The sequence below is a fragment of the Passer domesticus genome, chromosome 20 (genome assembly GCF_036417665.1).
Source record: "Passer domesticus isolate bPasDom1 chromosome 20, bPasDom1.hap1, whole genome shotgun sequence".
NCBI lineage: Eukaryota > Metazoa > Chordata > Aves > Passeriformes > Passeridae > Passer > Passer domesticus.
Genome location: NC_087493.1, coordinates 5969138 through 5994169, shown reverse-complemented (window position 1 = coordinate 5994169; position 25032 = coordinate 5969138). Strand labels below are relative to the sequence as shown.

General features: G+C 47.5%; 1 protein-coding gene and 2 long non-coding RNA genes across 3 annotated transcripts in view; 2 read left to right on the top strand and 1 right to left on the bottom strand.

Annotated features, from left to right (window-relative positions):
• Window positions 1-619: 619 nt before the first annotated feature.
• On the bottom strand, window positions 620-3272 carry LOC135284332 (uncharacterized). Its single transcript, XR_010349755.1, has 2 exons — window positions 2749-3272; window positions 620-1783 (listed from the first exon to the last, which is right to left on the bottom strand). It is a non-coding gene; the product is annotated as an uncharacterized LOC135284332 (long non-coding RNA).
• A 10793-nt stretch (window positions 3273-14065) lies between these two features.
• Window positions 14066-16080, top strand: LOC135284381 (uncharacterized). The gene is made up of 2 exons (XR_010349786.1): window positions 14066-14339; window positions 15035-16080. It is a non-coding gene; the product is annotated as an uncharacterized LOC135284381 (long non-coding RNA).
• A 1123-nt stretch (window positions 16081-17203) lies between these two features.
• HLF (HLF transcription factor, PAR bZIP family member) overlaps window positions 17204-25032 on the top strand; it is a 35272-nt gene continuing 27443 nt past the window's right edge. The window contains exons 1-2 of the mRNA XM_064395148.1: window positions 17204-17548; window positions 18719-19054. Of these exons, the coding sequence (XP_064251218.1) occupies window positions 17443-17548; window positions 18719-19054 (442 nt within the window). The 5' untranslated portion in view covers window positions 17204-17442. The remainder of the gene's footprint in view (window positions 17549-18718; window positions 19055-25032) is intronic.

Genomic DNA, 25032 nt, shown 5'->3' with positions numbered 1-25032 from the left:
TCTGTGCTTGTGGTCCTTGTGTGTTACCCACACTCCCCACCCAGAGGCCCTGGAGTCCTGAGCCCAGTCACACCAGTTCAGACTGGCACCTGGCAGGCCAGGCACTGGGGCCAGCTTTGCAGAGATGTTCAGCAGCTTAAACAAGTTCGTGGAGTTAATGGGAATTAGGCACCTAACCTACTTAGATGCTGCTATAAATGCTGCTAGGCATGTTTAGGTACCTAAATACCTTAGTAAATCTTTCCCCTGGCTGCTTGCAGTGATAGTGCACCAAAAATCAAATACCAGTGACTAAAGCCTGACCTTTGTCCTCTGTAACCAGCTTTGCCTTTCCCTGAGGATTCTTTTCATATGACACTAAAAATACCAGCTAGCTCACAGGTTGTACCATCCAGGCTCTGCTCATATTTTCTGGTGGCTTGATTATTTATTGCTCATTCTAGATTTTTTTTTTCACCAACTGTGCTGATGTTGGCATGGATTTAATAGGTTGGTACTTTCACAACACTCATCTAAGTTATTTTATTATAAGATAATACAGCTGTTATTTTAGTTATTTTATTGCAAGATAATATGCTGTTTACAGCAGTGCTCAAGACTCCAGAGAATTTAGTCCAGCATTTTTCCAAAGCACACAGAAGCTGTGTTCTTCCTTCACCTTAAGAAGGGTGTTGATAGAGACATTGAACTGCAGCTACACAATCCTTATTATTCACTGAGGGCTCCAGTGAGGGAGGCTGCTGAAATGACCCCTCATCCTGATGAGGAGGAATGCAGTTTCTCCAGCCAGTCACTATGGGGAATTTTGGTTTTATTGTTAGGCTTCTTGGCTAAAAGCAAACCATGAAAGATCAGTAGTTTTGCTGCTGTTTCACATAAGTCACTATTTCACCCTGACCCCCCAAAGCCACACTCTGATCAGAAATGTCTTCATCTCCTCTCAAGTGCCCTGCCTGTCACCTACCCACAAGGCAGTATTTCCCTGTGGTCCAATTATTGTTATCATCAAGAACTATCCTTGCTCTTGTATGTGAAGAGAATTCATTAAAAATTATTGAAATGGAAAAAGAAATAAAATTATGTTTCTTGCCTGAAATAGAAATGTAACAATAACAGCACTTATATGGGAAAGGGAAAGGATCCAAGGAAAGCAAAGTATTGGGGTTCCTGCTGATGTTTCCATTTTCACTCCAAAGGCTGGTGATGCATCCCTGTTCCTTTCCAGCCCCACTGTTCCTGACAACAGCAGGAGCATGGAGTTCTCCAGGGACAGGGGAGATCTCAGGCCCTGGCTGAGCTGCACATTTTAATCTCCAGACTGAGCCACTGGGGACCCATCGTTAGGGGCTGTAATTAGTCACTGAGGGGCTGTAATTGGTCACTGTGGGGCTTAGGTGTTCCAAGCTAAAGACAGCTGCTCATCACTGATGGCATGGCATGAGCAGGACCAAAGGGCCCAGTAAGAACCTGCCTGGCACCCTCAGACCATCTTACACCACCAATTAAATGCAGAACTGTTGTAAATAATAAAAACAGAGGAAATAGGCCCTAACTGTTGAAGTATGGCTGTCTTGTTATTTGGCTAATTGAAAGATGCAACCAAAAGGAATTTTGGTACTAACTGAAAATGTGTAAATGTAATTATATCTTACTCCTTTCCCTGCTCAGCTTTGGGCATGCAGTCCAGCCCCTTGAGCTCTGCTGTGCTTCACCCATTCTGGCTGCAGATGCTGAAGCAGCACAGTCCTGCAGGCTCTGCTGTTTCCAATAACCACTTAGAGCCCTGCAGAGAATGATACAAAAGGCAAAAATGAAATCAATAGTAAATGTTCACTAACAGGAAAACTCCTGTGGCTGGCTGAGGATAACAGAAACATGTTTTACTGCTGTGCTCAGAGGTTGTTTGGTACAAAACCCTGAAGTCTGTTTCAGACCAGGTTTGTTATTGTTGCTTGTCCCAGTGTTTTGGATACACAATTCAACCCACCTACAGGAAACTGGAGGAAAAGGCCCTGGTAATTTCACCACATTCATAAAAATGCAGGTTCTCCTTTATAAGAAAACTCAGTAGTCATCCTGACTGATGTTTTGAACAGCACCAATGGCTGCTCCCAGGGAGCTGTTCTGGACCCAGGACTCTTGCCTGGAGCATGGGGGGAATTAGCAATTCAGCTTCTGATGTGGCTGAGGGAAATTGGAGCCCTCCAGGTAAGGAGAAGGACTGAGTTCCTTTTTTTGCTACAGCCAGAAGGAAAAGGGCTCTGTGGCTGGAGCCAAGGGCTCAGGGGCTGGAGTGAGGACAAGGGCACCCTGCCAGGGGCACCACCACCTCCCTGAGCTCAGGAGCTGGGTCCTAGGGAGTGTTACCAGGGGAGCTCTTCCTTCCACTGACAACTTTTAGCTCATTGTAGTGGAAAGCCCTCAATCCAAAAACCAGTGTGCTCTGCAAAGGCACCAACAAGCGGCAGCTGCAGGCAGGGAGTGAATGAGCAGAGGTGGGCAGAGCAGGCTGTAATTCCTGGCCAAAGCCAAGGCCACGGCTCAGCCTCCTCCCTCTGTGCCCACTGCACCCAGAAATTGTTCCTGGATCCCTCCATCTACAGCTCTGCTGCCCAGTTCTGATCTGATCCCTCTGGAGCAGAGCAGTGCTCAGCTCACTCTCCCTGTCACTGCCATGTTTCCCAGGGAAGGACTGCAGCTCTAACAGCTCCCAAGTGGGTAAATTGAGTTTGCAGTAATCCCAAATACCTGAGATAAGAAGCACAGCTCTGCCGTGGAGGCTGAAGGCTTTAGAAGCAGGGAGGCACAGGGACTTGGATGGATGTACGTGCCTCCTGTCGTGTCTCTGCCAGGGCTGGAGCCTAATTGGATTTCACAAATGTGACTTCTGTGCCTCTTGATCACAAAACCAAATTAAACTTCAAGAAGTTCTGAATAAATCCATACCTGAAAGTTTGCCTCAAAAAAAAAAAAATCTTTTTCCAGCTCTTCCTCTGCCTCAGCAGGGGAACAAAATTAAAACTTCAGAACTATTGCTTTAAAACAAATAAGCAAAGCACAGCCAGCTGATCTGAATTCCTGGGTGCACTGAATAAAATCAGTCATGTGATAATGATGGGATTTTCTAGAACACCTTTTAGGCATGCAATTTCTGCATTAAATCTATTCAGATGTCCCTAGAACATCTGCTTCTTCTGTAAAATGGGAGTAACTGCCACTTTTTACAGTGCACTGACAGCTACAGATAAAAGCCTGGTAATTGCTAGCAGGAACTACTGCCTAACCAGAGATTTTCTTCAAAGTTTACTTGCCAACACTCTTAAGACTATTGCACACAATAGCCGTGTGCCGGTTCACACAGCTCTGGGAGGTGCAGTACGTGTTAAAATCGCAGGTAACAGTGGGATTGGAGCAGATTCCAGCCTCCCTTGAAGGCAGATCAGACGCGGCTGACGCTCGGAGCCGCGGCGGCAGAGGGAGCAGAGCAAATCCCCAGCTTTGCTGTGAATGTGACCTAAAATCAGCCGGGGCTGCTCTGCTTCCTTCGGGGAGCCGCGGGAACACCTGCATAAACCCCGGCTGCCCCCAAAGAGGAGCCGCGTGTAGGCACTGCCCGGGAAGATCCACAGCAACGCCGTCCCGGCTGCTTTTCATCTCCTCCCTCTCTGCCTATGGTTATTCATGAGCCAGGCTGCAGGGAAGATGAAAAGGCTGCTGGCAGGCTTCTCCCCGGAGTCTCCACTTGGAATGGTACCACATTTCCAGGGAAGCCTCACTCGTGCTCCCAGCAAGGCTGATCCTCGTGGGAACACCATCATTCCTCTGCAGCTCTCAAGGCAGGCAAACATTATCTTTATCATCCATACACTGAGGCACACAAAGTCAGGAAACCTCATCTGCTGTGGTGAGATCCAGAGCTGGAGTGAGATTTCACTGCTCTTGAAAAACCCAATATTTTGATGGATTAGCCCGGTGCCAGGCTGTCCCTCTGGTCTTTACAGCAGCCACTTGAACATCTGTAAAACAGCACCTAAAAACCAGGGGACTGCTGGCACACAGGGCTCGAGCAGAGCCAGCTCTGCTACAGAAAACCCAGCTGAGATCTTTCCTTGAAAAGGGAATAGCAGCTAGTGCAACAGAAAAGAGAAATCCGTGCCTGAATGGAAGTGACATTAGGGAGGACTTCTGAGCTCAGAATAGCTCCTGCCATCCTCTGTCACAGCCCCACTCCGTGAGCCAGGGAGAGGCTGCCAGGGTTCTCAGTTCTTGTAGACAAAGTCCTCTGCCTGGAGAACCTGCAAACTGGAATAAAAATCAGTTCAATTTTTGTAATTTTGAGGGGAAGTGTTAAAAATATTAAAAAGAAATTATATCTCCTAGGAAAGCCTAATAGGTTTTTCAGTTGATTTCAAACTCCCATCTGTTGGTGCTGCTGCTGTATCACAAAGGTGTCTCTGCTGACAACCTTGTTCTCTAAATAAAGCAAAACCACAGCATTTTATGTCTGTAACCACAGTGTGTGTTTGTTACATGGTCCTCTCCCGTGGACTCGTGCATGTTTTACTTTTTATTCAAATTGACAAGCACACTCAGACGACAGCAAATCCTGTGTTTATTATAAAGCCGGTGTTCCCTTTGCAGTGGTATGGACCACCCTAGACCCTTGTCTGGCCCTTATGCCAGAAATAAGACATTTCCACAGATTTCTTTGCATTTCAAACCCGGTCGCTGTGGCAGGGAGCTGTAGCAGCTGCCTTTAACAGTGAGAGTGAATTGTTGTAGTAGAGATCAAGAGCAACTAATCTTAGCATAACAAAGCCTTTGACTGACTTCCAAAGGACCTCAGTGCAACTCTTAAGTAAATCAGTCTCACCTACTCACAACACAGACCAGTCAAGGTGTTTTCTTGCAGGACAGCATCTCACAGTGTCCCCGGACCCCCAACAGCCACGTCCCTCCCCTGCTCCCAGGGGCTGAGGGTGGCTCAGTTCTCAACAACCCCCAGCACCTGTCAGGATCAAAATCCCCAAATCCAACTGGGTTTATAACTTTTTAATCTCCTGCTCAAGAAAATAAAAATAGTAAGACGATATGAGCTTCTTGCAGAAAGGACAGGTTTTCCAGGAAAGAATTCAAACAGAATAGTTGACAAGTCAGTTAGATAATGACCAAGACAAAATAATGATGCTGGATATCTGAGCAAAGCATCAGAGAAATGTTCCCAAAATCTTGTCTAAAAGTCTGCAGCAGCCGACGTTTTGTTTCTGTTGCATGGAAGCTTCTTGGCCATGGAGGGATTGCCCTGCCCGATGGCTCCAGGACAAAGAGGAAGGAGTTCCCCAAGGAGAAAAACAATCCCCGAGTTGTAGAAGCACAAATGCAGAGTATTGTGAGGGGCTGAATGTGCTGAATGGAGCCAGCGGATGGGACTCTGTATCCATGGCAGCTGAGGAGGTGACTCATGGCACCACTATAAATACAAACTTGCCTGCAAAGAGCACACGAGTAAAATCTGCATTTGTACCGTGTTTGCACAACAAGCTTGAGACACCATTTCTCCCAGTGCTCCCAGTGCTATGACATAGTGGTGTGGAACAGCGGAGACCCCACAGTCCCCATGATCATCGCACCCCGGCAGTGGCAGCACACCCCGGGCCGAGGGAGGGATCATGCCACGCCACGAGGGCACCAGAGCAGGGAGGGAAGGTGGCTGGGTACAACTGCAAGAGCTCAGCTTACAGTAATTCAAAATGTTTGCTTCACTCAGGAACAAGCCCCTGGCAAGGGCAGTGCCATCGGTCACTAGGAACAGAGTGATGGCACAGGAGGAAGAGGTGGCTGCAAATGGGATAGCCATTAAACAGCTGCACACCACCTCACCTGGATCTCTCCCGGGAAGGCAGAACACAGCAGTAGAATATCTGAAAGTTCCTAGAAGGAATCGCAGCCCTCGTAAAGACATCAGGCAGGGCTCTGCTGGCAACCTGGAATTCGCATCAGCAAATAGTTCGGGATGCTTGCGCTTGCAGAGACTGCAGCCTGCCTGCCTAGGAAGAAAGGGGAAAGGCAAAAGGGCAGCCTCTGCAAAGCGAGAGGAGTGCCATTTGCTGAGGAGCTGAGGGCTCATGCAAAGCCGTGTCTGGGTTTCAGACCCGCTCCTCCCCCGGCCAAGGGAACGAGGCTGGAGAGACCCTCTCGCTGCTCCGGCTGGTGGTGATGGGTGTCAGTGAATCCCTGCGGAAACACAGCTGCGGTCACGGCTGTCTGCAGTCACAGGTCTTTAAGAGATAGAAATAGCACTTTAAAAAATATTATACCGAATTTTTAATGATTTTAGGAGGCACAAATAACGCTGTCATTACAAGAACCTTCTTCTCTCTGCATTGTTTAAATATCCCCTGGCTCGGCGAAGGTGGGAAAAAAGTCAGAAAGCTGATTTGGTTCAACACTTTGAAAAATGCTTTGAAAAAAAATAGTGATAGACAAGCACTTCCTCTCCACTCAGGGTCACAAACCAGATGAAATCTCACTGCTCTGGTAATTTTTCACATGTGTTATTGTATGGCTTGAGATTCCAATAAAATGGAAAGATAATCAAATTGGAATCCTATTAGTATGTACCTTTTGTAGGATTAGCAATTTCACAGTATATTAATTTTTTCCCTAGATTAGTTTAAATGTGTAACAGCACTTGATTTAACAGAGCTGCATGGGCAGACAGTATTTCAACACTGTGAACATCTGTTCCGAGTTACCAAAATTCCAGCTCAAAAACAAATATTTCCCCTATAAATCAACCCAAACATTATTCTGAGTGTTGTAACAGATGCAAAACGATTCTGGCTCCCTCTGCCCTGTGGTTTGGCTCCTTCCTTAAACTTGATGTGAATATATTTATTTAAACACTTCAAGAAATACACATCTGAAATGGCTATTTAAGCTTCCTTGGAGTGTGTCTGATGTTGGTTCAACGTTTATGGTCAGTTGACAGACTGCCTCATTAACGACAGATTCTATTAATTAGTGTGAGCTCTGGTTGCAGCTTTGCAGATAAACCTGTTCTGGAGCAGCACCTAAAGTCCCATTCAGATCTTCTGAACACTTCAGCCCAACAGCACAGTAGTGATGAGCCTGAGTTTGTGAGGGGGCAGAGTTTATTTTGGGGTTTGCATTCATTCTGTTCTGGCCTGTTTCAGTGGGCTCTTTGCCCCCATTGTTACTGCTGCTGGTCATCTGTCATGAGCTAAATGAATCAGAAGAGGTATTGAATTTTCTGGCATAAAGAAATGAGATTTGTTTACTAAACATGAAATTTGGAAAGAGGCTTTACAAGAAGGTTCCCAGTTAATGGTCTGAGTATGTGAATAAAAATATTTACTTGGGCAGAAGCAGCAATTCCATACTTTGAGGTGTTTAATTGCATTAAGCTTCCTATGAGCAACTGGGATACAAGATTTATTTTTTTTAATAGTTTATATGTAACAGCTCAGCCAGACAAAGAGAAAACTGAATTGCAGTAGCATAAATAACTACAAACTCTGTATAGAGAAAAATCCTTTTAGTTCATCCCTCCTTGCACAAAATACCCTTTGGGGGCAGAAACAAGGCCATGCTTTGAGGATGACGTTTTGGAGTTGTTAATAATTTTCTGTCTTAAATGCTTGCAGAAAAACAGTGTGTGTGGACTAAATATAACCCTGCCTTCAGTGCTGGTTGGGAAATGGGAGTCCCAGGCCAGTTCTCTCCCACAAACAATGGGAACACTGGGCCACAGGGAGACAGGAGGACAGCAAAGGGAGCACTGCAGGACCCGGGAGTCTGTGTCAGTCACGGGAACCACACAGGGGGCTCAGCCATAAGAACCTGCATTGTATCCCCTTGAAAGGAAGGCAAAGTTGTTGTGAAGTTGAGAGCAACATTTTCCAAAGGCAATTTGTTAATAAGGCATAGCAGTAGAAATACCAGGGTGCTACATATATGTAAACCTGCACAAAAGTGTGCACTTTGTTCAACATTTCTATTTGTAAAGAGATCAGGACCCATTCTATATGCAGTAGGCTACATCCTTCTATATCGCATTATACATTAGCTTTATACATTGTTAATTAGACCTAATTTAGGCCTCAAAAAAATCTCATTAAAATTCTGATTAGTGCTGTTGGCAAGCAGCCATCTAAAAAGCCTCTATTTCTTTCTTTGATAAGTTTGAAGCCGCTATAACAAACAGTAAAAATAAGATCACAGCCTTCTTTCTCATGCCAATCAACATAATGTATTCTCCAGGTCAAAGTCATTTCAGGGAAAACACAGGAGGAGAACATCTTTATCTCCCTGCATGGATGCTGTCAGGTGGCTATAGAAAATTATATGTTTATGCCCTTTGGCAGTTAAAAAAACCAACCAAACAAAAAACCCCAAACCCAAGAAACTTGTTGTGAAAAAGCGACAGTTTTAAGCCTTAAAAACTAACTTACTCTGCAAGACAATTAAGTAAAGGGTTTTTTTAAAGGCTTTAAAAATTAATGGGAATAAAAATATTACAAAGCTGGTTTAATATTAAAACAGTTCTGTCTGATGTTTTCTGCATAACTTACTGCCTGATGCTTTCCATACAGCTTGTAGTCTAAGTGCCTGGCCAGGAAAACATACAGACAAGAATATCTTTAGTCCAAATACAGTCAGTTATGCTCCCACATTGCTGCAGATCAGAGCAGATAACTTTAAAAGAAATCATGGCATAAAAAAAAAAAAGTCAAAGGCAGAACAAAGCAATAAATAATAGCAGGGCTGCTCTCCTTCCTTGTGCCCGTGTATGTTGAGGGGTTGTTAAGATACAGCTGCCAGCTGTCATTGTATTCATCTCAGTTAACTTAAACATTTCACTTTAATGCAGAAAAACTTCACACAGCTGAGTGCTACTTGGCATGGCAAACACGAGGTGTCTCTTTCAGTCGCTGTGCACATCTGTCCTTGCAGGAGACCCAAGCAGTGAGCCTGGGCTGGCAGAGGAGCCACCAGGACTCTGCAGAGCTGCTTGCTCCAGCAGAGGAGGGGAGGAGGGCTCTGCTCTGTCCCTGTCCCTCGGAGCACAGCCTGCAGGGTGCAGCTGCTCCGTCCTGCATCACCCTGGATGCTGGTAGGACAAAGCCAACACATGATTATGGGAAAAGATCACCTTTTCCTTCTGATAAACACCCAGCCATGCCACTGAAATCCAGCCTTGGGATGCTTTCTATCAGTAAAGCTGCATTTGGGTTGGAATATAAATTTTTTAAAAAGTCCAACTTACTCTATTTTCCAAGCCTTTTTAAACTGTAATCTTTAGAGGTCTGATTAGACATTTCTATATCAAACAAAGTAGGGAGATACACTCAGAATGCAGGGTGCATTTGCCTCTCTAGTCAGTGTTCAGTCTCTGTGTTGCATTGATATTTGCATAAGCAGGTTTTCAAAAACCTGGGAAGCCTGGTAGGCTGATATTTAACATATTCTGATATGATATGGCAACTAGTTACCAGCTGAAATTCCTGATGAGAGATTTAAATAGAACAAAATGGGCCATAAGAGAGGTGGCAATTTAGCAGAATGCCCTGGCTGGGTGTACCTGGGGTACCCAGGAAGGGCACTGTGGGCTGGCAGCAGTGTCAGGAATCTGCTCGGGTACTGCATGGAACTGAGAGGGGGAGTGCATTGAAAAACAGGGGGAAAAGAACACCCCCAGTCTCAAAAACAACATTTAATTAATATAAACCTGCAGGATAAACTGCATACAATTAATAATGTGCATTTCTGCACGACTTGCTGCTGTAACAGTAATTCTTTCATTAAAAGACATACCATGACTTTTATTGCCTTTATGTTTAGAAGCCTGATTTTTGTCTGTAGGAATTTTCCCAGTCTTCCACAGAAGGTCAGGCTTTTCTGCCAAAGATAAGAAAGGTTTATCACATTTCTGGGTTCTTAATAATTTAAACCCGTACAATTAAGAACTGGTCTGTGCTTTCTGCATTTTGCTTTTTCGAGAGGGAAACCTGGGAGCAAGGTGGATGTCACAGAAGTAATCGCAGAAAGAAATCCCAAGCTTAGGGCAGCTTAGCAAGCCTGAAGCCCAGGGCAGCAATCACTTCAGTGACTTTGAGACAGCTCGCTGCAGAGCACGGGTTTGCAGTATCAAGCTGTACAGATCCCGAGCTGATAAGCCTATGCCTGTGGAATTCTTCAGGCAAAATTCTGCCTGACCTTCCCCAGCACCATGCCTCCGGCAAGCTCGCTGAAAGCAGCCATTTGAAGTCAGGGAAATCTGGGTCATTGACTTCAATAGAAACTCTGATTAAGGAGGGGATGATGCTCAGCTCCTGCACCTTTCACTCCTCCCTTCTGCTGCAGCTCTGCCTGGGGATGGGCTGTTTTATTCTGTATTCGTGGGTGCTCTTCTGTCTCCAGTAAAACCAATGCCAAATTCCAAAATCAAACAGCCTGAGCATGTAAGAACAGCTATTTCTAAACTGTCTTTTTGCGGCACGCAAGCCAAGAGTGAAAAAGGAAGAGGAATGGAGTGCAGAGGAATAAACGAAAGGATCAAGTTGTTTTTCCCATTGGCACCAGCTGGGAGTTGTCCTTATTGAGGGGAAGGTCTGACTGAAAAACGGGCCAGCTACTCCCTTATCTCTCGTCTCAATCCAGCTCTGTCATCTGGCTGCTTGCACCTACTGGGTCTGGATAATTCGCCAAGGCACCAAAGGCACGAGGTGCCTGGAATGGCCTTGGGAGTCTGGTTAATGCTTTACAGGGGGAAGGCTGCTTTAAAAAGCAGAGCGGAGTATTTGTTCCAAAACTGTAGTCATCACTGAGAGCCACACTTAGTGAGTTCAAACCAGGTCAGCTGCCCAGGCAAGAACATGCATTTGATCTACCCTGTCATGGTAAAGGCTGCCTGTAAACTTTGGCAGAGAAAATTATTAATCTTTCAACTCACAGCATATAAGCAATGACTAGTAATACCTATTTTTCTGAGAACTGGAATGCCTTTTGGAACCACCCCAGATTACTTAAGAGAAGTTCCTCTGCCATCACCCAAAAGCAGTTCCAAACCTGTCTCTCCCACATTCAATTAAACTTAAAAAAAAAAAAAAAATTAAAAATAATGAAAAAAAAAAGGGCGGGAGCATGGTTCATTCAACAGGCATTTTTGGTCTTGTGAGGAGCCCCAGCAGCTCGCTCAGCTGCACCCCACGGGGACAATAAACATCCATTTTTCAGTAATTCAGTGCTGTGGGTAGTGGCTTTCACTTGGAAAGCCAAGTGAGGACTCTCGCCAGAACCTCTGTGGAGGGGAGGGAGGTGGGGGGCAGGCACTGCTCCTCGGTGTCTCGACCTTCTCTCCAAAAGCTGCTGCTTTTCAGCTCAGTTGGGTGTGGGTATCTGAGCATTCTTGTGTGGCTTTTCATGGTCCTCCATGTTCTGCGTCACGCAGCTGGAAATGCACTGCCCTGCGAGGCCAGCCTGGGAACTCGCACTGCTTTGGGACAAATCACAACAGAAACAAAGGCTGAATCGTGACCCTTTCCCAAGTCTCTCCTGTTTAGTTTTTTGGGGGTTGATTTTTGGGGTGTTTTGGTTTTGTTTGTTTTGTTTTGGGTGTTTTTGGGGTTTTTTTTTAATTTTTGTTTTGCTTTGTGGTTTTTTTGGTTTGGTTTTTGTGTTGTTGTTGTCGTTTGGTTTGTTTTCTGTTGGTTTTGGGGTTTTTCCTGAGCATCTCACTCGATCCTTTCATCCATTGTTTTGGCTCCCAGAGGGCTGAAGTGGAGATCCACTCAGTGGATGAACCAGTGGGTATTTAAGGTACTGTGAACCATTTGCTTTCTCAGTCTGTCCTGTGCCTTGACCCGAACACTTGTTCTGCATTATTTATCCTCTCCATCTTGCAGCTTGTTCTCTGCCCGCCTACTTTTGCAACTCTTTTCTCCAGACAACATATTTAACAGAGGAATGAAGTGACAGTAGCAGTTCAGCTGTGACCATACAGATACCTGACCAGAAGCTTTGATCTCAGACTTGAGAGATCTCTCACTGCACATACAGTACTGGCTCCCATTACACCCTGAGACAGAAAAGCCTGAATTCTTCAGAACAGTGTATATTTAAATACACAGAGTTCTAGATCTCAAGCTTGACTGTACAATACCTGTCTCCCAGCATGGGAGTGGGTGTCTCTCCATCTATCAGTGACCATAATTCTGCTGACCCATAACTACTGCCCCACTTTTATCCATGCTTATGGAGAAAGTACAGATGGGTGCCTTGGATAATGGTCAGCTGGATCCCTAAAAAACCCACTTCCACTCCAGCTTTCTCTGTGCAGAAAAAACCCTGCAGTCATGTTTCCAGGAGATATTTCAGAACAGAATTCCCAATTTCCATTACAGGCTATGCCAAGGCAATGTATAAGAGAATGCGAACTGCTGCAAAACAGTGGAGCAAATTAATTTCATGAACCATACTGGAGATTTTTACCTAAAGCCTGCAGTCCCTCCTTTGTAAAATGAGTTTTAAATAACTTGGAGTGGGGTGGGGCGTGGTTATTGATTCTTCAGCGGAGGGGCACAAACAGATTCTGACCCAAGGGCAGGAAGGAGTGCAGGCCAGGCCGAGGGTGACCCAAAAGCCACACCCGCGGTCCTCGCTGTCCCCGGAGTCACGACCCAGCCGGAGCTCCCGGGGGCCCAGGGGAGCTTCTGCTCCGGCGAGGGCTCGTCCCGCACGGTGCCCCGGGCCGGACACGGGGACACGGGACAAGGCGGCGGGCGGGAGGTGGGGAACAGGGGGGCGATGATGGGGTCGGGGACGGAGCTTGGGGCAGGGCAGCGGCCCCGGCAGGGCAAGCCCCCAGCCCGGACATTCCCTTCCTCCTGCAGGACATTCCCTCCCCAACCGGATGCCCGCCCTCGGCAGGACAACAGCCCTCAGCAGGACCCGGGACACCGGGACACCCCTTTTCTCACCGGGACACCCCCTTTTCCCACACGAACACACCCTTGTCACACACAGACACCCGCTTTTCCCACACGGACACACCCTATTCCCATACGGACATCCATTTCCCCACCGGGAAATCCCTTTTCCCACACGGATACACCCTATTCCCACCGGGAAACCCTTTTTCCTCAGGGACCACCTTTTCCCACACGGACACACCTTTTCCCACCGGGACACCCCTTTTCCCACACGGACGCCTCCTTTTTCCACATGGACACCCTTTTTTCACACGGGCCCCCTTTTCTCACAGGGACACCCCCTTTTCCCACCGGGAAACCCGCTTTTCCCACACGGACACCCTCTTTTCCCACACGGACACCCCCTTTTCCCACACGGACACACCCTTTTCCCACCGGGAAACCCCTTTTCCCACACCGACACCCCTTTTCCCACACGGACACCCTTTTTTCACACGGACCCACTTTTCCCACCGGGACACCCCTTTTCCCACACGGACACCCGCTTTTCCCACACGGACACCCTCTTTTCCCACCCGGACACCCCCGTTTGGCCGCGGTTGGGGGGGGGGGGCGCGCTGAGGGGGCTGTGCGCGCGCCCGCCGCTGCCCCGAAGTAGGTCACGGCCCGCGCGCGCGCGCGCTCACGTGACGGCCCCCGCGCGCTGCCCCCCGCGCCGCGTGACCAGGCGGGCGGGGCCGGGGGGCGCCGTGAGGGGAGCGGGGTCGTGTCCTTGTCCTTGCCGCTGTCCCCTTCCCTGGGCTGCCCTCACGGACACATCGGCACCGCGGCCAGCGCTCTGCAGGTGTCGGGGTGCCCGGGCCCCCCCGGTGGCCGCCCCGCGGTCCAGACCGGCCTCTGCCCGTGGGGCTCCGGCTGAGCAGCCCCCGACCCCGGCCCGCAGCAGCCATCGATGTCCGTGAGGGCGCGGGGACCCCATGTGGGGTGGTTCAGGGAGGTGATCACCATGTGCACCTTGGTAGAAGGACCCCTGAAAAGTATAATCACACTAATTTTTTTTCTTTTCCTTTCTTTTCTTTTTTTTTTTTTTTTTTTTTTTTTTTTTTTTTTTTTTTTTACGGTACATTAACCACTCGTTAAAAGAACTTGGTTTGAAAAGAATCGGATTTTTCATATAACAGATCCCAGTGATTGAAACAACCATGAGCAGAAATATAAATATTGGTTGAGATAATTTTTTTTTAATAGGGCACCCATCAAGATATTTTCAATACAAAGCAGCAGAATAGTCTTTCATAAGCCACAAAATAGACATTTTATGGGTGAATGCTAAGCTAAGAACACATGCCAGAAATTGTATTGCAGTTGGGAAATGGAGAAATTCAGGTAGGGTATCATTAGCTCTGTTTTGTCTTGGTTGGCTTTACCTGGCGTGCACCATGTGGGGTCAGCCAATGGTCAAAATAGCGAAAAAGGAATTAGGGGCCACTTTTGGAAAAGTGTAGCAAGTAAAAAATCAGTAATTTGTATGTACAGACAACACCATGGTGTCCTGACAGCCTGGAATTTAGGTTAATTGGGATGAAATCTGCCTGTGTAGCATGGCTGGAGTTAAATTACTGTTCCTCTTGTGTGAGACCGAAAATAACAGCTCCAGCACCCTGCTCAGGTGCTCTGCCCAGCTTCGCTGGCTGGTGTATAAATCGGGAAGAGTTATTTTGGCTTTCACCTGCAGGAAATTCCCGGCTCCTGTGTGCTGGGAATGCAGGGTCTGTAACTACACGCAGTGGTGCTCAGAGAGGCTTCCTTTTGTTCCACACTTGCACTGATCTACCTTATAATTTACTCCATTCCACGTCAAGCAGTGAAGCAGTGCAGGTTTCCTGTGCTTCTGTGGTGTTGAAAATGCTGTTTCTTTCTGTTGAGTTGGGTCAATAATCATAAAAACATAAGTAGTTGTGCTCAAGTTGAGCTTCCACCAGAAACTAATCTTGTTACTGGTGTTTCCCAGTATCCCCATTACTTTTACATCTTCTATTTACTCTGCTGCTTATCTCCCAAATGCATCTATTTTTCTTTAGACAGCATAGAAGAAACATTCCGTACCACATCTGCATATGGATTGGCAATCACCCTAATCTTTGTGTCACTCATCTGTGCCTCTGTAATTAAAGGTTTCCACTAACCAGCAATTTGGCCGTCTGAGGCAACGTTGGTATGTGTACAGTCATTTAATAATCCACGGCTTTTTTCCCTGCTCAGGTGACACTTAACAACTCCTGTGTGCTGCTATCACACCCCTGCTCCAGTTGTGAACCATGTGGCATCTCTGGCATCCCAAGGTTCTCCCAAGCCCTGCTCAGCCGTGCCCTGAGTCTGTTCCTGTCACTTGTCTGGTTCTGATGGCCACAATCCCCAGTCTTCATGTTTTTGGTTGTGCCAGTGCAGTTTTATTGATTTGAGCGTACTTTGGACTTTCATCAGTTGCTTGTTTTAGGCAGTTCATTTAACAAGACACCGAATAATAGATGATAGAATTACAGAATATCCTGAGTTGGAAGGGACTGACAAGGATCATTGAGTCCAGCCCCTGGCTCTGCACAGACCCCCCAACAATCCCACCCTGAGAGAATTGTCCAAAGGCTCCTGGAGCTCTGGCAGCCTTGGGGCCGTGCCAGTTCCCTGGGCAGCACCCTCTGGGAAGAATCTTTTCCTGATATTCAGCCTAACCCTCCCTGACACAGCTCCAGCCCTTCCATTCACACATGTAACAGGTACAGTAGATACACAAGGGCAGAACATAACTGTCCCTCAGGCAGCTTCTATTTCTAAATACTGGGCAGTTTATGCACATAACTTATCTTTATTTGCTTCTAGTGAATATTTACGATTATTTGTGTTTGTTGATGGTTAAAAGCTGACTTTTGAAGAAAGAGTCACAAATAAACACAGATGGTAAAACTTTTCAAAATGCGATCCAAAAGAAAACCCAAATGAGAAAAAGGGAGGTACAGATGCCCACAGGCACCTGGAGGGTGAAGTTACTCTGGTACCAATGCGGTTCTTGCACAGCCTGCACGGGCTGAAGGCCAGAGCAGATGGAAAGTCAACCATGCCTGAATGAGGATCATGGTGAGTGGGGAGGAAAGTCCCATTTGAGCAAAAATGGGGCCTGGGAGTCTCAGTGGATGAGAAGTTAACATGAGCTGGCAATGAGCCCTGGGGGCCAGGAGGGCAGTGGGGTCCTGGGGTGCATTAGGAAGAGCATGACCTCTCCCTCCACTTGAACCTGATGAGGCACATCTGCAGTATCGTGTCTCATCCTGGGTTGCTCAGGACAAGAGAGAGGCCACAAAGATGATTTGGGGTCTGGAGCATCTCTTACAAGAAGAGCCTGGAAGGGAGCTGGGCCTCTTTGGTCTGGAGAAGAGAAGACTGAGAGGGGATCCCATCAATGAAGTATCTCCAAGGCAGGTGCCAGGAGGATGGGTCCAGACTCTTCTTGGTGGCGTCCAGTGGCAGGATGAGGAAAAATGGCCACAAACTAAACCACAAAATGTTCCACCTCAATGTGAGGAAAAGCTTCTTTCCGTGGAGGGCGGCAGAGCCCTGGAACAGCTGCTCAGGGAGGCTGTGGAGTGTCCCTTTGTGGAGATGTTCCAAACCCACCTGGCCATGCTCCTGTGCCACCTGCCCCGGGTGACCCTGCCTGGGCAGGGAGGGGACTGGGTGATGTCCAGAGGTCCTTTCCAGCCCGCAGGACTCTGTGAGATGATGAGAGCCCTGCCCGTGCTGGTGGCGGTGCTGTGACCCCAGGCTGCCATCTGGCACAGAGGCAGGGCGAGCTCGGTGTGGAGCGCTCGCAGAGCCCACGGCTGGCTTCCTCAGACACGGGTGGGATCCCCCGCAGCCCGGACCCCTCACCGCGGCAACGCCGGCTCCCGCTGCCCGGGGGAGCGGCCACGCTCGGCTGCCCCGAGCGGGGTCAAACGTTCAGGCTCATTAGCATCTCATTAACACATTCCTCCGGTTCCCGGGGAGGCGCTGCGGCCCGCGGGGGGGGGGGGTTGGGGGCCGCTGTCCCGGGCTGCCCCCCCCGCTACCGTCCGCGCGCGTGCCGGGGCGGGGCGCGCGGGGGGCGTGGCCGGTACCGGGGAGGGGCGTGGCGGGCGCGCCAATGGCGGGGCCGCTCTCGGGCGTGACGTCAGCGGCGGCGGCGGCTGCACGTGGGCGCGGGGCGGGCGGGCGCAGAGCGGCGCAGAGCGGGCGGCGGGAGCGGCGGCGGCGGCGGAGCAGCTGCGCGGCGGAGGGGCCTGACCAGCGCCCGGTCCGCGCCCTGTCCCGCGGCCCCAGCGCCCTTGGCCACCGGCGCTCGGCCCGGCCCCACGCTCGGCTCACCCGCGCCGCGACAGCGGCTACAGCGAGGGGAAAGGAACCGCTCGCCGCGCAGCTGCCCCCTCCCCGCCGCCGCGGGCAGCCCCCACCGATCATGTCGCGGCCGCTCCCGCTGAACCCCCCATTCCTGCCGCCCACCTACGGCGTGCTGAAGTCCCTGCTGGAAAACCCGCTCAAGCTGCCGCTCGCTCACGAAGACGGTGAGGCTTCCCCGGGACCCCTCGCAGTGCGCCCCGGTCCCGCTGTCACTCGGGGCCGCGGCACGGCTTTCCCTTTCCCTTCCCCCTGCGCCCTCCCGGCCCCGGGCGCTCTCCCGGCGGTGGAGCCCCGGGACGGCTCGCTCGGGCTCTGCGGGAACGGCGGCCGCCGCGGCTCGATCTAACGGGACGCGCTCGGTGCTCCCATCTCCGGTCCCGGTGCATGGACGCCAAGGGCGCCTCGGGTAAAGGGGGCCGGGATGCCCATGCCAGGCCCCACAACAAACCGCTCCCGCCCCGCGGCCCCCGCTTCATCGGGAGAAAGTTGCGGCTTCCCCGGGAGGCGGAGGCAGCTCGGGAATACCCGCATCGCGTATGGCGAACGCATCGAGCGCGCACGAAAAGCAGAGACCGAGGGAAGGTCTCGCAGTTCCTCTCCTCGCCTTCCCGAGTTCCACTGCCAAGCCACTCGCAGGATTTCACCGGGGCTGTTGTATGAGGTTAAAAATAAAATGCTGCGAAGGCTTGGTGGCTGACAGGAAGCTTTAGGAGTTCAGATTCTTGCAGATCTTGCAGAGAAATCAGGCGTTTCCCTTACAAAACGTGCATTGAAATCACTGGGGGCTGTAGAAATGAGGAAGCCTCAGTTAAGCTTTTTTTTTTTTTGCTTTTACCTTTGAATATTTTGTCTCTTGTGTTCTGTCAGCCTTTGCCACTGCATTTTAGTAACATTCAGAAGTGCAGAATTTGAGGACTATTTGCTTGTGCCAGCAAGACTGGGACTTTAGTTTAGAAGAATGACAGGATCCCAGGGATTTCAGGCTAAGACTGCTCCTTTTCAAGAGAATATATCAATAGCTTCTGGTTTGCTAGAATACTTAAATATTCACTTTTAAGTTTGTTGAGTACCTTTAGATGCTAACATTCAAAACTGTGCATGGAGTGGAACTGTTAACTAAAAACAAAGGGCAATCTCAAAAATGTGGTTGGTTCCCACAAAGGTGCTCAGTGACATGACCCATCAATTCTCTTCTAAGTAGAGTGAGTCAAAGGAGTTATTTTTTGAAGGGAATATTCCTTTCTTACACCTGAGAGTACAGCAGAATAATGGAAGTAGTAGTAGATGTTTTAATTACTGAATTCTTACATGTTTGTTATGTGTTTTTGTTTAAGCATTCGGTAAAGAAAAAGACAAAGAGAAGAAGTTAGATGATGACAGCACTGGTACCACAGTCCCTCAGTCAGCTTTCTTGGGTCCAACATTATGGGACAAGACACTGCCATATGATGGAGACACTTTCCAGTTGGAATACATGGACCTGGAAGAATTCCTCTCAGAAAATGGCATTCCACCTAGCCCAAACCAGCACGAGCCTAGCCCACACCAGTCAGGTCTCCAGCAAGCTACCTCAGCATCACCTTCTGTCATGGACCTCAGCAGCAGGGCTTCTACTTCAGTCCATCCAGGCATGGTGTCGCAGAACTGCATGCAGAGCCCAGTTAGACCAGGTAAATCAGCCCTCAGAGCCTCCCTGTGGAATTTGGCATGAACCCCTCCTCCCCACTGTAAATCACTGCTTCTCCCTCTGCAGCTGGCAGGCAGCTTAGAGCCCAGAGGATTCCTGTCACTCACACTCCAGCAAATAAAAACAATAGCTCCAGTTATCACTAAGCTGCTCCACCAGGATTTCTGTGTAAATTATTGAAGGAAAGCTCTGGGAATTCCATGGAGACTTGCCTATCTTAGTTGGTGTCTTAGCTGTTAGCAAGTAAAAAGACCATAGGCAGAATGGCATAGATGCCACAGTGTTAAAAGAGCAGGGAAAAGGACTGTGAAAGAGAATGTTCCTTCAGCCAATATTTGATGTGAGAACACAGGAGTGGGCAGTCATTCTGGAGTTAAAGGTTAATGCTTCTTACTTGAAATTTTGGCCATAATCTTGCTCTCTACTGAGCAAAGTAAAATTTGCCACAGGAACTGAGTTTTGGAACAACATTATAATCTTGCTTAAATTGGCATAAACTGAGTGTAACTCTGACCTGAGTTCATAGCTTGCATCTGTAGTCACCTTACGCTTAAGAAAACACAGTGGAGTCCAAGGCCTGGTTGTAATGCACAATTCCAGCCCGACTGATGTCAGTGGAAGTCTTTTATTATTTTATTAGCACTTGAGATCATCCCTTTAGAGACACCAATTCGAATCCAGAGTAACTCCTCTGGCTTGACACCAGCATGGCTGAGATCATGGGCAGTGGAAGAGTGTCAACATTGAAGTTTGGGAAACATGGAGCTTTGCCTTTTTCCTTAAAAAAAAAAATACAGAGAGTGACTTATTTATTGTGCTCTTCTGCTCACATTAGGTGTGCTAGAGCAAAGTGTGCTCTTGGCAGCAGGAAACCACTCCTCTCCCTTCTGCTTGATCGTTTGCCATGCTCAGTGTGCGAAGTCATTGTCAGAATCATCTGATAAGGAGGCAAAATAAATAAATAGAGGGGCAAAAGTTGTGGAGCAGGATGAAATAGAAATGTCTTACAAGTTTGCAACATTGCTGTCTTGTTAAAAAGAAATAAAATATCCCCCAAAGCTCCCCAAACCTGTCAACATACTCCTTGGCCCTCCATCAGAACTGTGTTTAGTCATGGATTTCATTTACTTACTTTTACTTTGTGTGGATTTGACTTTGCTTTGTGTTTCAGTTTCAAGGCTTTTCATGGTTAACTAATAACTTACAAGGGTGTCCAAAGTTAAAATATATTTGGAGTAGGCAAGAGCAGAACATGAAACCCATTGCCTTTTCTGAGCCAGCTTTAAAAATAGTGCATATGTGCTACATTGTTTTCTGTCGCTTGTGCACACACAAAATTAAAAGCAGATAATCTGTCCCTATTCTCTCTTTTTTTCAGAGGAGCCTAGTAGTGAGCCAGGCTTTTAATGATCACCTGTCAGAATTTATTTGTAATCAGCTATCTGTGTGACTTTTCAACTCATTGATTTTTTTTCAGTTTATCCTGAGCCTTTTGCAGCTCGGGGTTACAAATTTATCTCGCAGTGCACTTTTTTACTGTTGTAAAGGGCGTCTCTTGGGGGTTGGATAAAACATTTAATTTGCTGGTATTTTCCCCAACACCATCTTGCCTTAACAGGAATAGTTTTTGTTAAATGTTGTGTGTTTTTTTTTTTTTTAAAGGGTGCTCACTTCACTTCTTAAATAATATTTTCTTGTCCCCCATTACAGATAGGAATGTGGCTTAATTAACAGTAGTTTATCATCAGGTTGTTGAAATTTTTATGTGCTGTCATGTGAAAATCTTTCTTTGACAATCAGTACTGAAGAGAAGACCATCTCATAGTTTAGCATTTGAGCAAGTTAGAGAATATAGGAGCGTATCTTTAAAAAAAATTAGTAAAAGTAAAAATGAGCATTTAAGAGTTATCATAAAAGGGCCAAAGCAAATATGCTGCTTTGAAATAGGGAGCTAAATGTTGATATCATTGTAATGGAGCCTGTTGCTTAATATGTCTTAAAACATTTTAAATAGATTTTTTTTTAATGTCACTTAAAGGTTTTTAGTTGGTGTGAGCTATCCTTCCAGTATGCATAGTGCTGTGATTTGTGTTACTGTAACAAAGCAAAGAACAAGTCGTAGGAAGTATACAATTTCAGTACAGATTAATTCCATGTGATCCTACTACTTCCAGGAAAACTGTATGTTTTAGGTGACAGTAATTCTAAGAACATTTCCGTGGTGTTTCCTGAATTTTGCCGTGCAGCAGAGAGCCTGTTTGAGCGTGAGGGGTAGAGCGAGGGTCCAGTGCTGTGTGCTGCTGTCCCTCTCTCAGTGGCTGCGGGGTTTGGCACAGGGGTCACGTGCAGGTGGTCACAGCTGCCAGCCTGGCTGTGCCCTCGCGGGCTGGGGACATTCCCCCTGCACGTGGCTGGGACTCTGTCACTCGGGGACAGGGATGCTCCGTGGCAGAGCAGCATGGGGAGATCTCATTTTGCGCGTGTGCTCCAGCACAAGCCTCGTCTGTCTGTAGGAGTGAGCGGTGCTGCCCAAACGTGTTCTGTGCTGCGTCTGGAAGAGATCAGGAGATCTGCACTACCATTCCCTGGGTGGCATCAGGCTCAGCAGAGCTGTGCTGACCCTGACTGTGGACGTGACACTACCAAAATCCTCACTGATTTTCTTTCTCCCTGCTAAAAAATGTAATGGCAACAAAAAGGATTCTATATTTTCAGCTCAGATTGGTCAATGGAAAGATGTTTAGGCTCACCAGTTTATCATCTGCTTCCCATACATTTCTGTTCAGGGAATGTACTTACAGAAATTTCTGGCTTTGTTTTGCTGAGGGACACAGGGTAATGACTTGCAAGAGTGAAACCATGTATTTATCTCTCACAGTGCTGATTTTGTTAATAAAAATAGTATTTTGATTTATTTTTAGCATTGCAGACCAACATTCATTGTCATGTGTAGATGCATTTAAAACTTCTGTTTTGTGTTGGTACTGGATGCTGGTAGGTTGGTTGAAATCTGTGGTCTCCTCAGAAAAAGGTTTTCAGATTTTTATGAAGCTTTCAAAGTAACCCATTACTGCAAACACACTTTTGTGGTTCTTCGTGTTGTGCACCTCATGTAGTCTTTCAGTGGAACGTAAATCTCCATTTAAATGCAGAGTCCTTCAGGAAATTTGGAGTAATTTTTAGCTGTTTGTATGTGAAGGGAGGGTGTATATTTTGCAGGTAACTAGTTGGTTGTTGCTTTTCACCTGGCTCTTTCCCTCGTGTAGCCCTGATGGAGGTGGTTGGGGCAGGCAGTGTAAAGGTTTGAAAGGTGTGAATTAGAGAAGCATCAGCTAGATCTGGCAGAGAATCCTAGCTAGAAGGTGTTTGCGATTTTGTGGTTTAGATCTGAATTTTCAGTTTGCCACCAAAAAGCCTTGGATGTGGGGCTGTGTCACAGGGATGCTGCTGGCACAGTGATAACCAGGTGCTGTTTCTGCCTTGCTCCAAAGGCGAACAGGGTTGTTGGGGGCTCTTGGGAGAGCTCCCTCTTTGTGTTGTCTGTGGTGGTTTTCTGTCTGTGTGCTGCCTGCATGGCTGGGTGCCTTAGACTATTTGCCAAAGATTATTTAAGGAAAGGAAAAAAAAAAAAGAGAAACAAGCTTTATGATCCACTGTAGAAATATACCTATGTGCAATATCTGCAAGTCTTCACTTTAAAAAAGTAAAATTAGAGGCACATTAATCAACAAGCTGAGAATTGTTTCCGTGTGAAGTGCACTTACACCTCCCACCCCCCAAAGATTTTGATGCAATGCTGTGGTTTATTTGCTCAGTCCAGATACTCTGTCTAGAGCCCAGTATCCATTACCCCTGGCTTCTCGCGGGGTCTGAGGGTGGGTTTTGGTGTTTTTTGGGGCTGGTGTGTGTGCTGGGCCCCGCAGCCGGCCGGGAGAGGCCTGCTCGTGCTCCACGCAGCTCTGAGGGGTGAGGCGGTGCCGGGGCAGCCCCTGAGGGTGTGCGCAGCACTCCCTGTACTCCAGCCTGCCTCTCCTAAGGAGATCTCCTCCTCCAGCACAGCGAAGGGCAGCATTCCCAGCTGCCAGCCCGCGCGCGGAATCCTCTCCTGAGCTTTAATCATTGTTTACAAGCCGTCCCCGCGTGTTGCGGGAGCCCCTTCTCTCGCAGAGGCCGCGGGAATTTCCCGACCTTTGGCCTCCCACGTGAGGGTGGGGATGACCGGCTGCACCGCGGGCAGGCCGGCACCGGGAGCTGCTCTTCACATTGAGCCTCACGTGCGGCTCGGGCTGCCTGCAGCACCATGTGCTCCAGGCACGTGTGCCTGCCCTGTGCAGCCCGGCTCAGCCCGGCTCCGCGCCCGCCGCCGCCAAGGGAGAGCTGCGCCCCGCGCCGCCGCCAAGGGAGCGCGATCCGCGGGCGAGCCTCGCAAAACTGCTCTCCGGATCAAAGGGAGATGCAAAATACGTTCAGGCAAACATTAAAAATAGCCTCTCACATGATAACGGCGGGGGGAAAAAAAGTGCTGAACGCACAGGCTTGTTAATGCTGGGAGCAAGAACGCTGTGTCTCCTTCAAGAGAGCTAATTTTAATATTCACAGTTAAATGTTGATTATTGGTTAAATAATTGCTTGGCTGCATGAAAGAACTTGAAGTTAGTTCGGAGTTCAAACGGTAAACAGCATGAAATAATCTCGGGTGTTAGGATGCACAGGGAGAGCTCCTTGTGCGAGGAAGGGCTGTCCCGACTTAAGAAGAGAGCACAGGGAAAACCTGGGATTTGGGGTTGTTTTTGTCCCCTTAAAGATATTTCAAGGCTGTCTTGAGTGTCAAGCTTGTTACAGTTACTTAGAAAAGTACAATGTATTTTTCAGGGCTTTGCTTCCCATCTCAAAGTGCACTGCAGAGTGATTGGCTATCAGTGCAGTGATTTGATTGTTTTAAGGAGCAAGTACAACCTGAAGTCTTTCATAAAACAATATATTAGATTGTTTTAAGGAGCAAGTACAACCTAAAGTCTTTCATAAAACAATATATTAGATTGTTTTAAGGAGCAAGTACAACCTAAAGTCTTTCATAAAACAATATATTATAGTCAGGAGAGAAGACCTCATCAGGAGATGTATACAAAGACACCACTATTATCTGATTAGATGAAGCTACTAGGAAACACATTAAATTGTTCAATCTCTACATATTTTTATGACAGCAAATTGGCAATTGTGGAAGCTGCAGTGGCCAGATTCTGCCAATTAATCTCAGCAATAAGTACTTTGCTCCTCATGTGGTCTCCCTGATTTCTCTATTGCTCAGCAGGTAGGCAGCTTGTTGACTGCTCTCTGTCACCTCCCAGGTGGAGCAGCAAAATGTCACCATTCACTCTCTTGTCATTCATCTTTCTGGAATTTTTTTAAGGGGGGTAACAGCTCTCAGTGGCCAGTGGAGTTTTCACAGGATGAAAGGACTTAGTCACCATCAGTAAAAAGGACTTCAGTGCATTATGAAATAGTTTGGTTGCCTGGCAGTACACTATGGAGCTGTTTAGTATTTATATCACACAAAACTTGAGCATAGGCTTCTTTTTTTTGTCTTTTGTTTAGTCTTCCTTTCACAACAAATAAAATATATTTTCAATATTTTGTCTGAATTTCACACAAGACTGGTGATCAGAAAAAGACATTTCAGCTAAGTTATTTTCAAGAAAAACTGTGGGTTGATCTTAAGTAGATAATGAAAGCTCTGTAAAAAACCATTTACTTAAACCTCAAATCTATTCCACTTAATGGACTAAGTTATACATAATTACTTGGTATAGAAAATGAGTGTAAAATGCACAACTGTGTCAAAATGAATTTATGGCAAGTGTTTTTTTTTGTAGCTTGTAGAATCGTTTTTTTATAAATGAGCAAATGGTGATAGAGAAGCTCTGTGTTTATCACAAAGCTGAATTTGGTCCTGAGAGC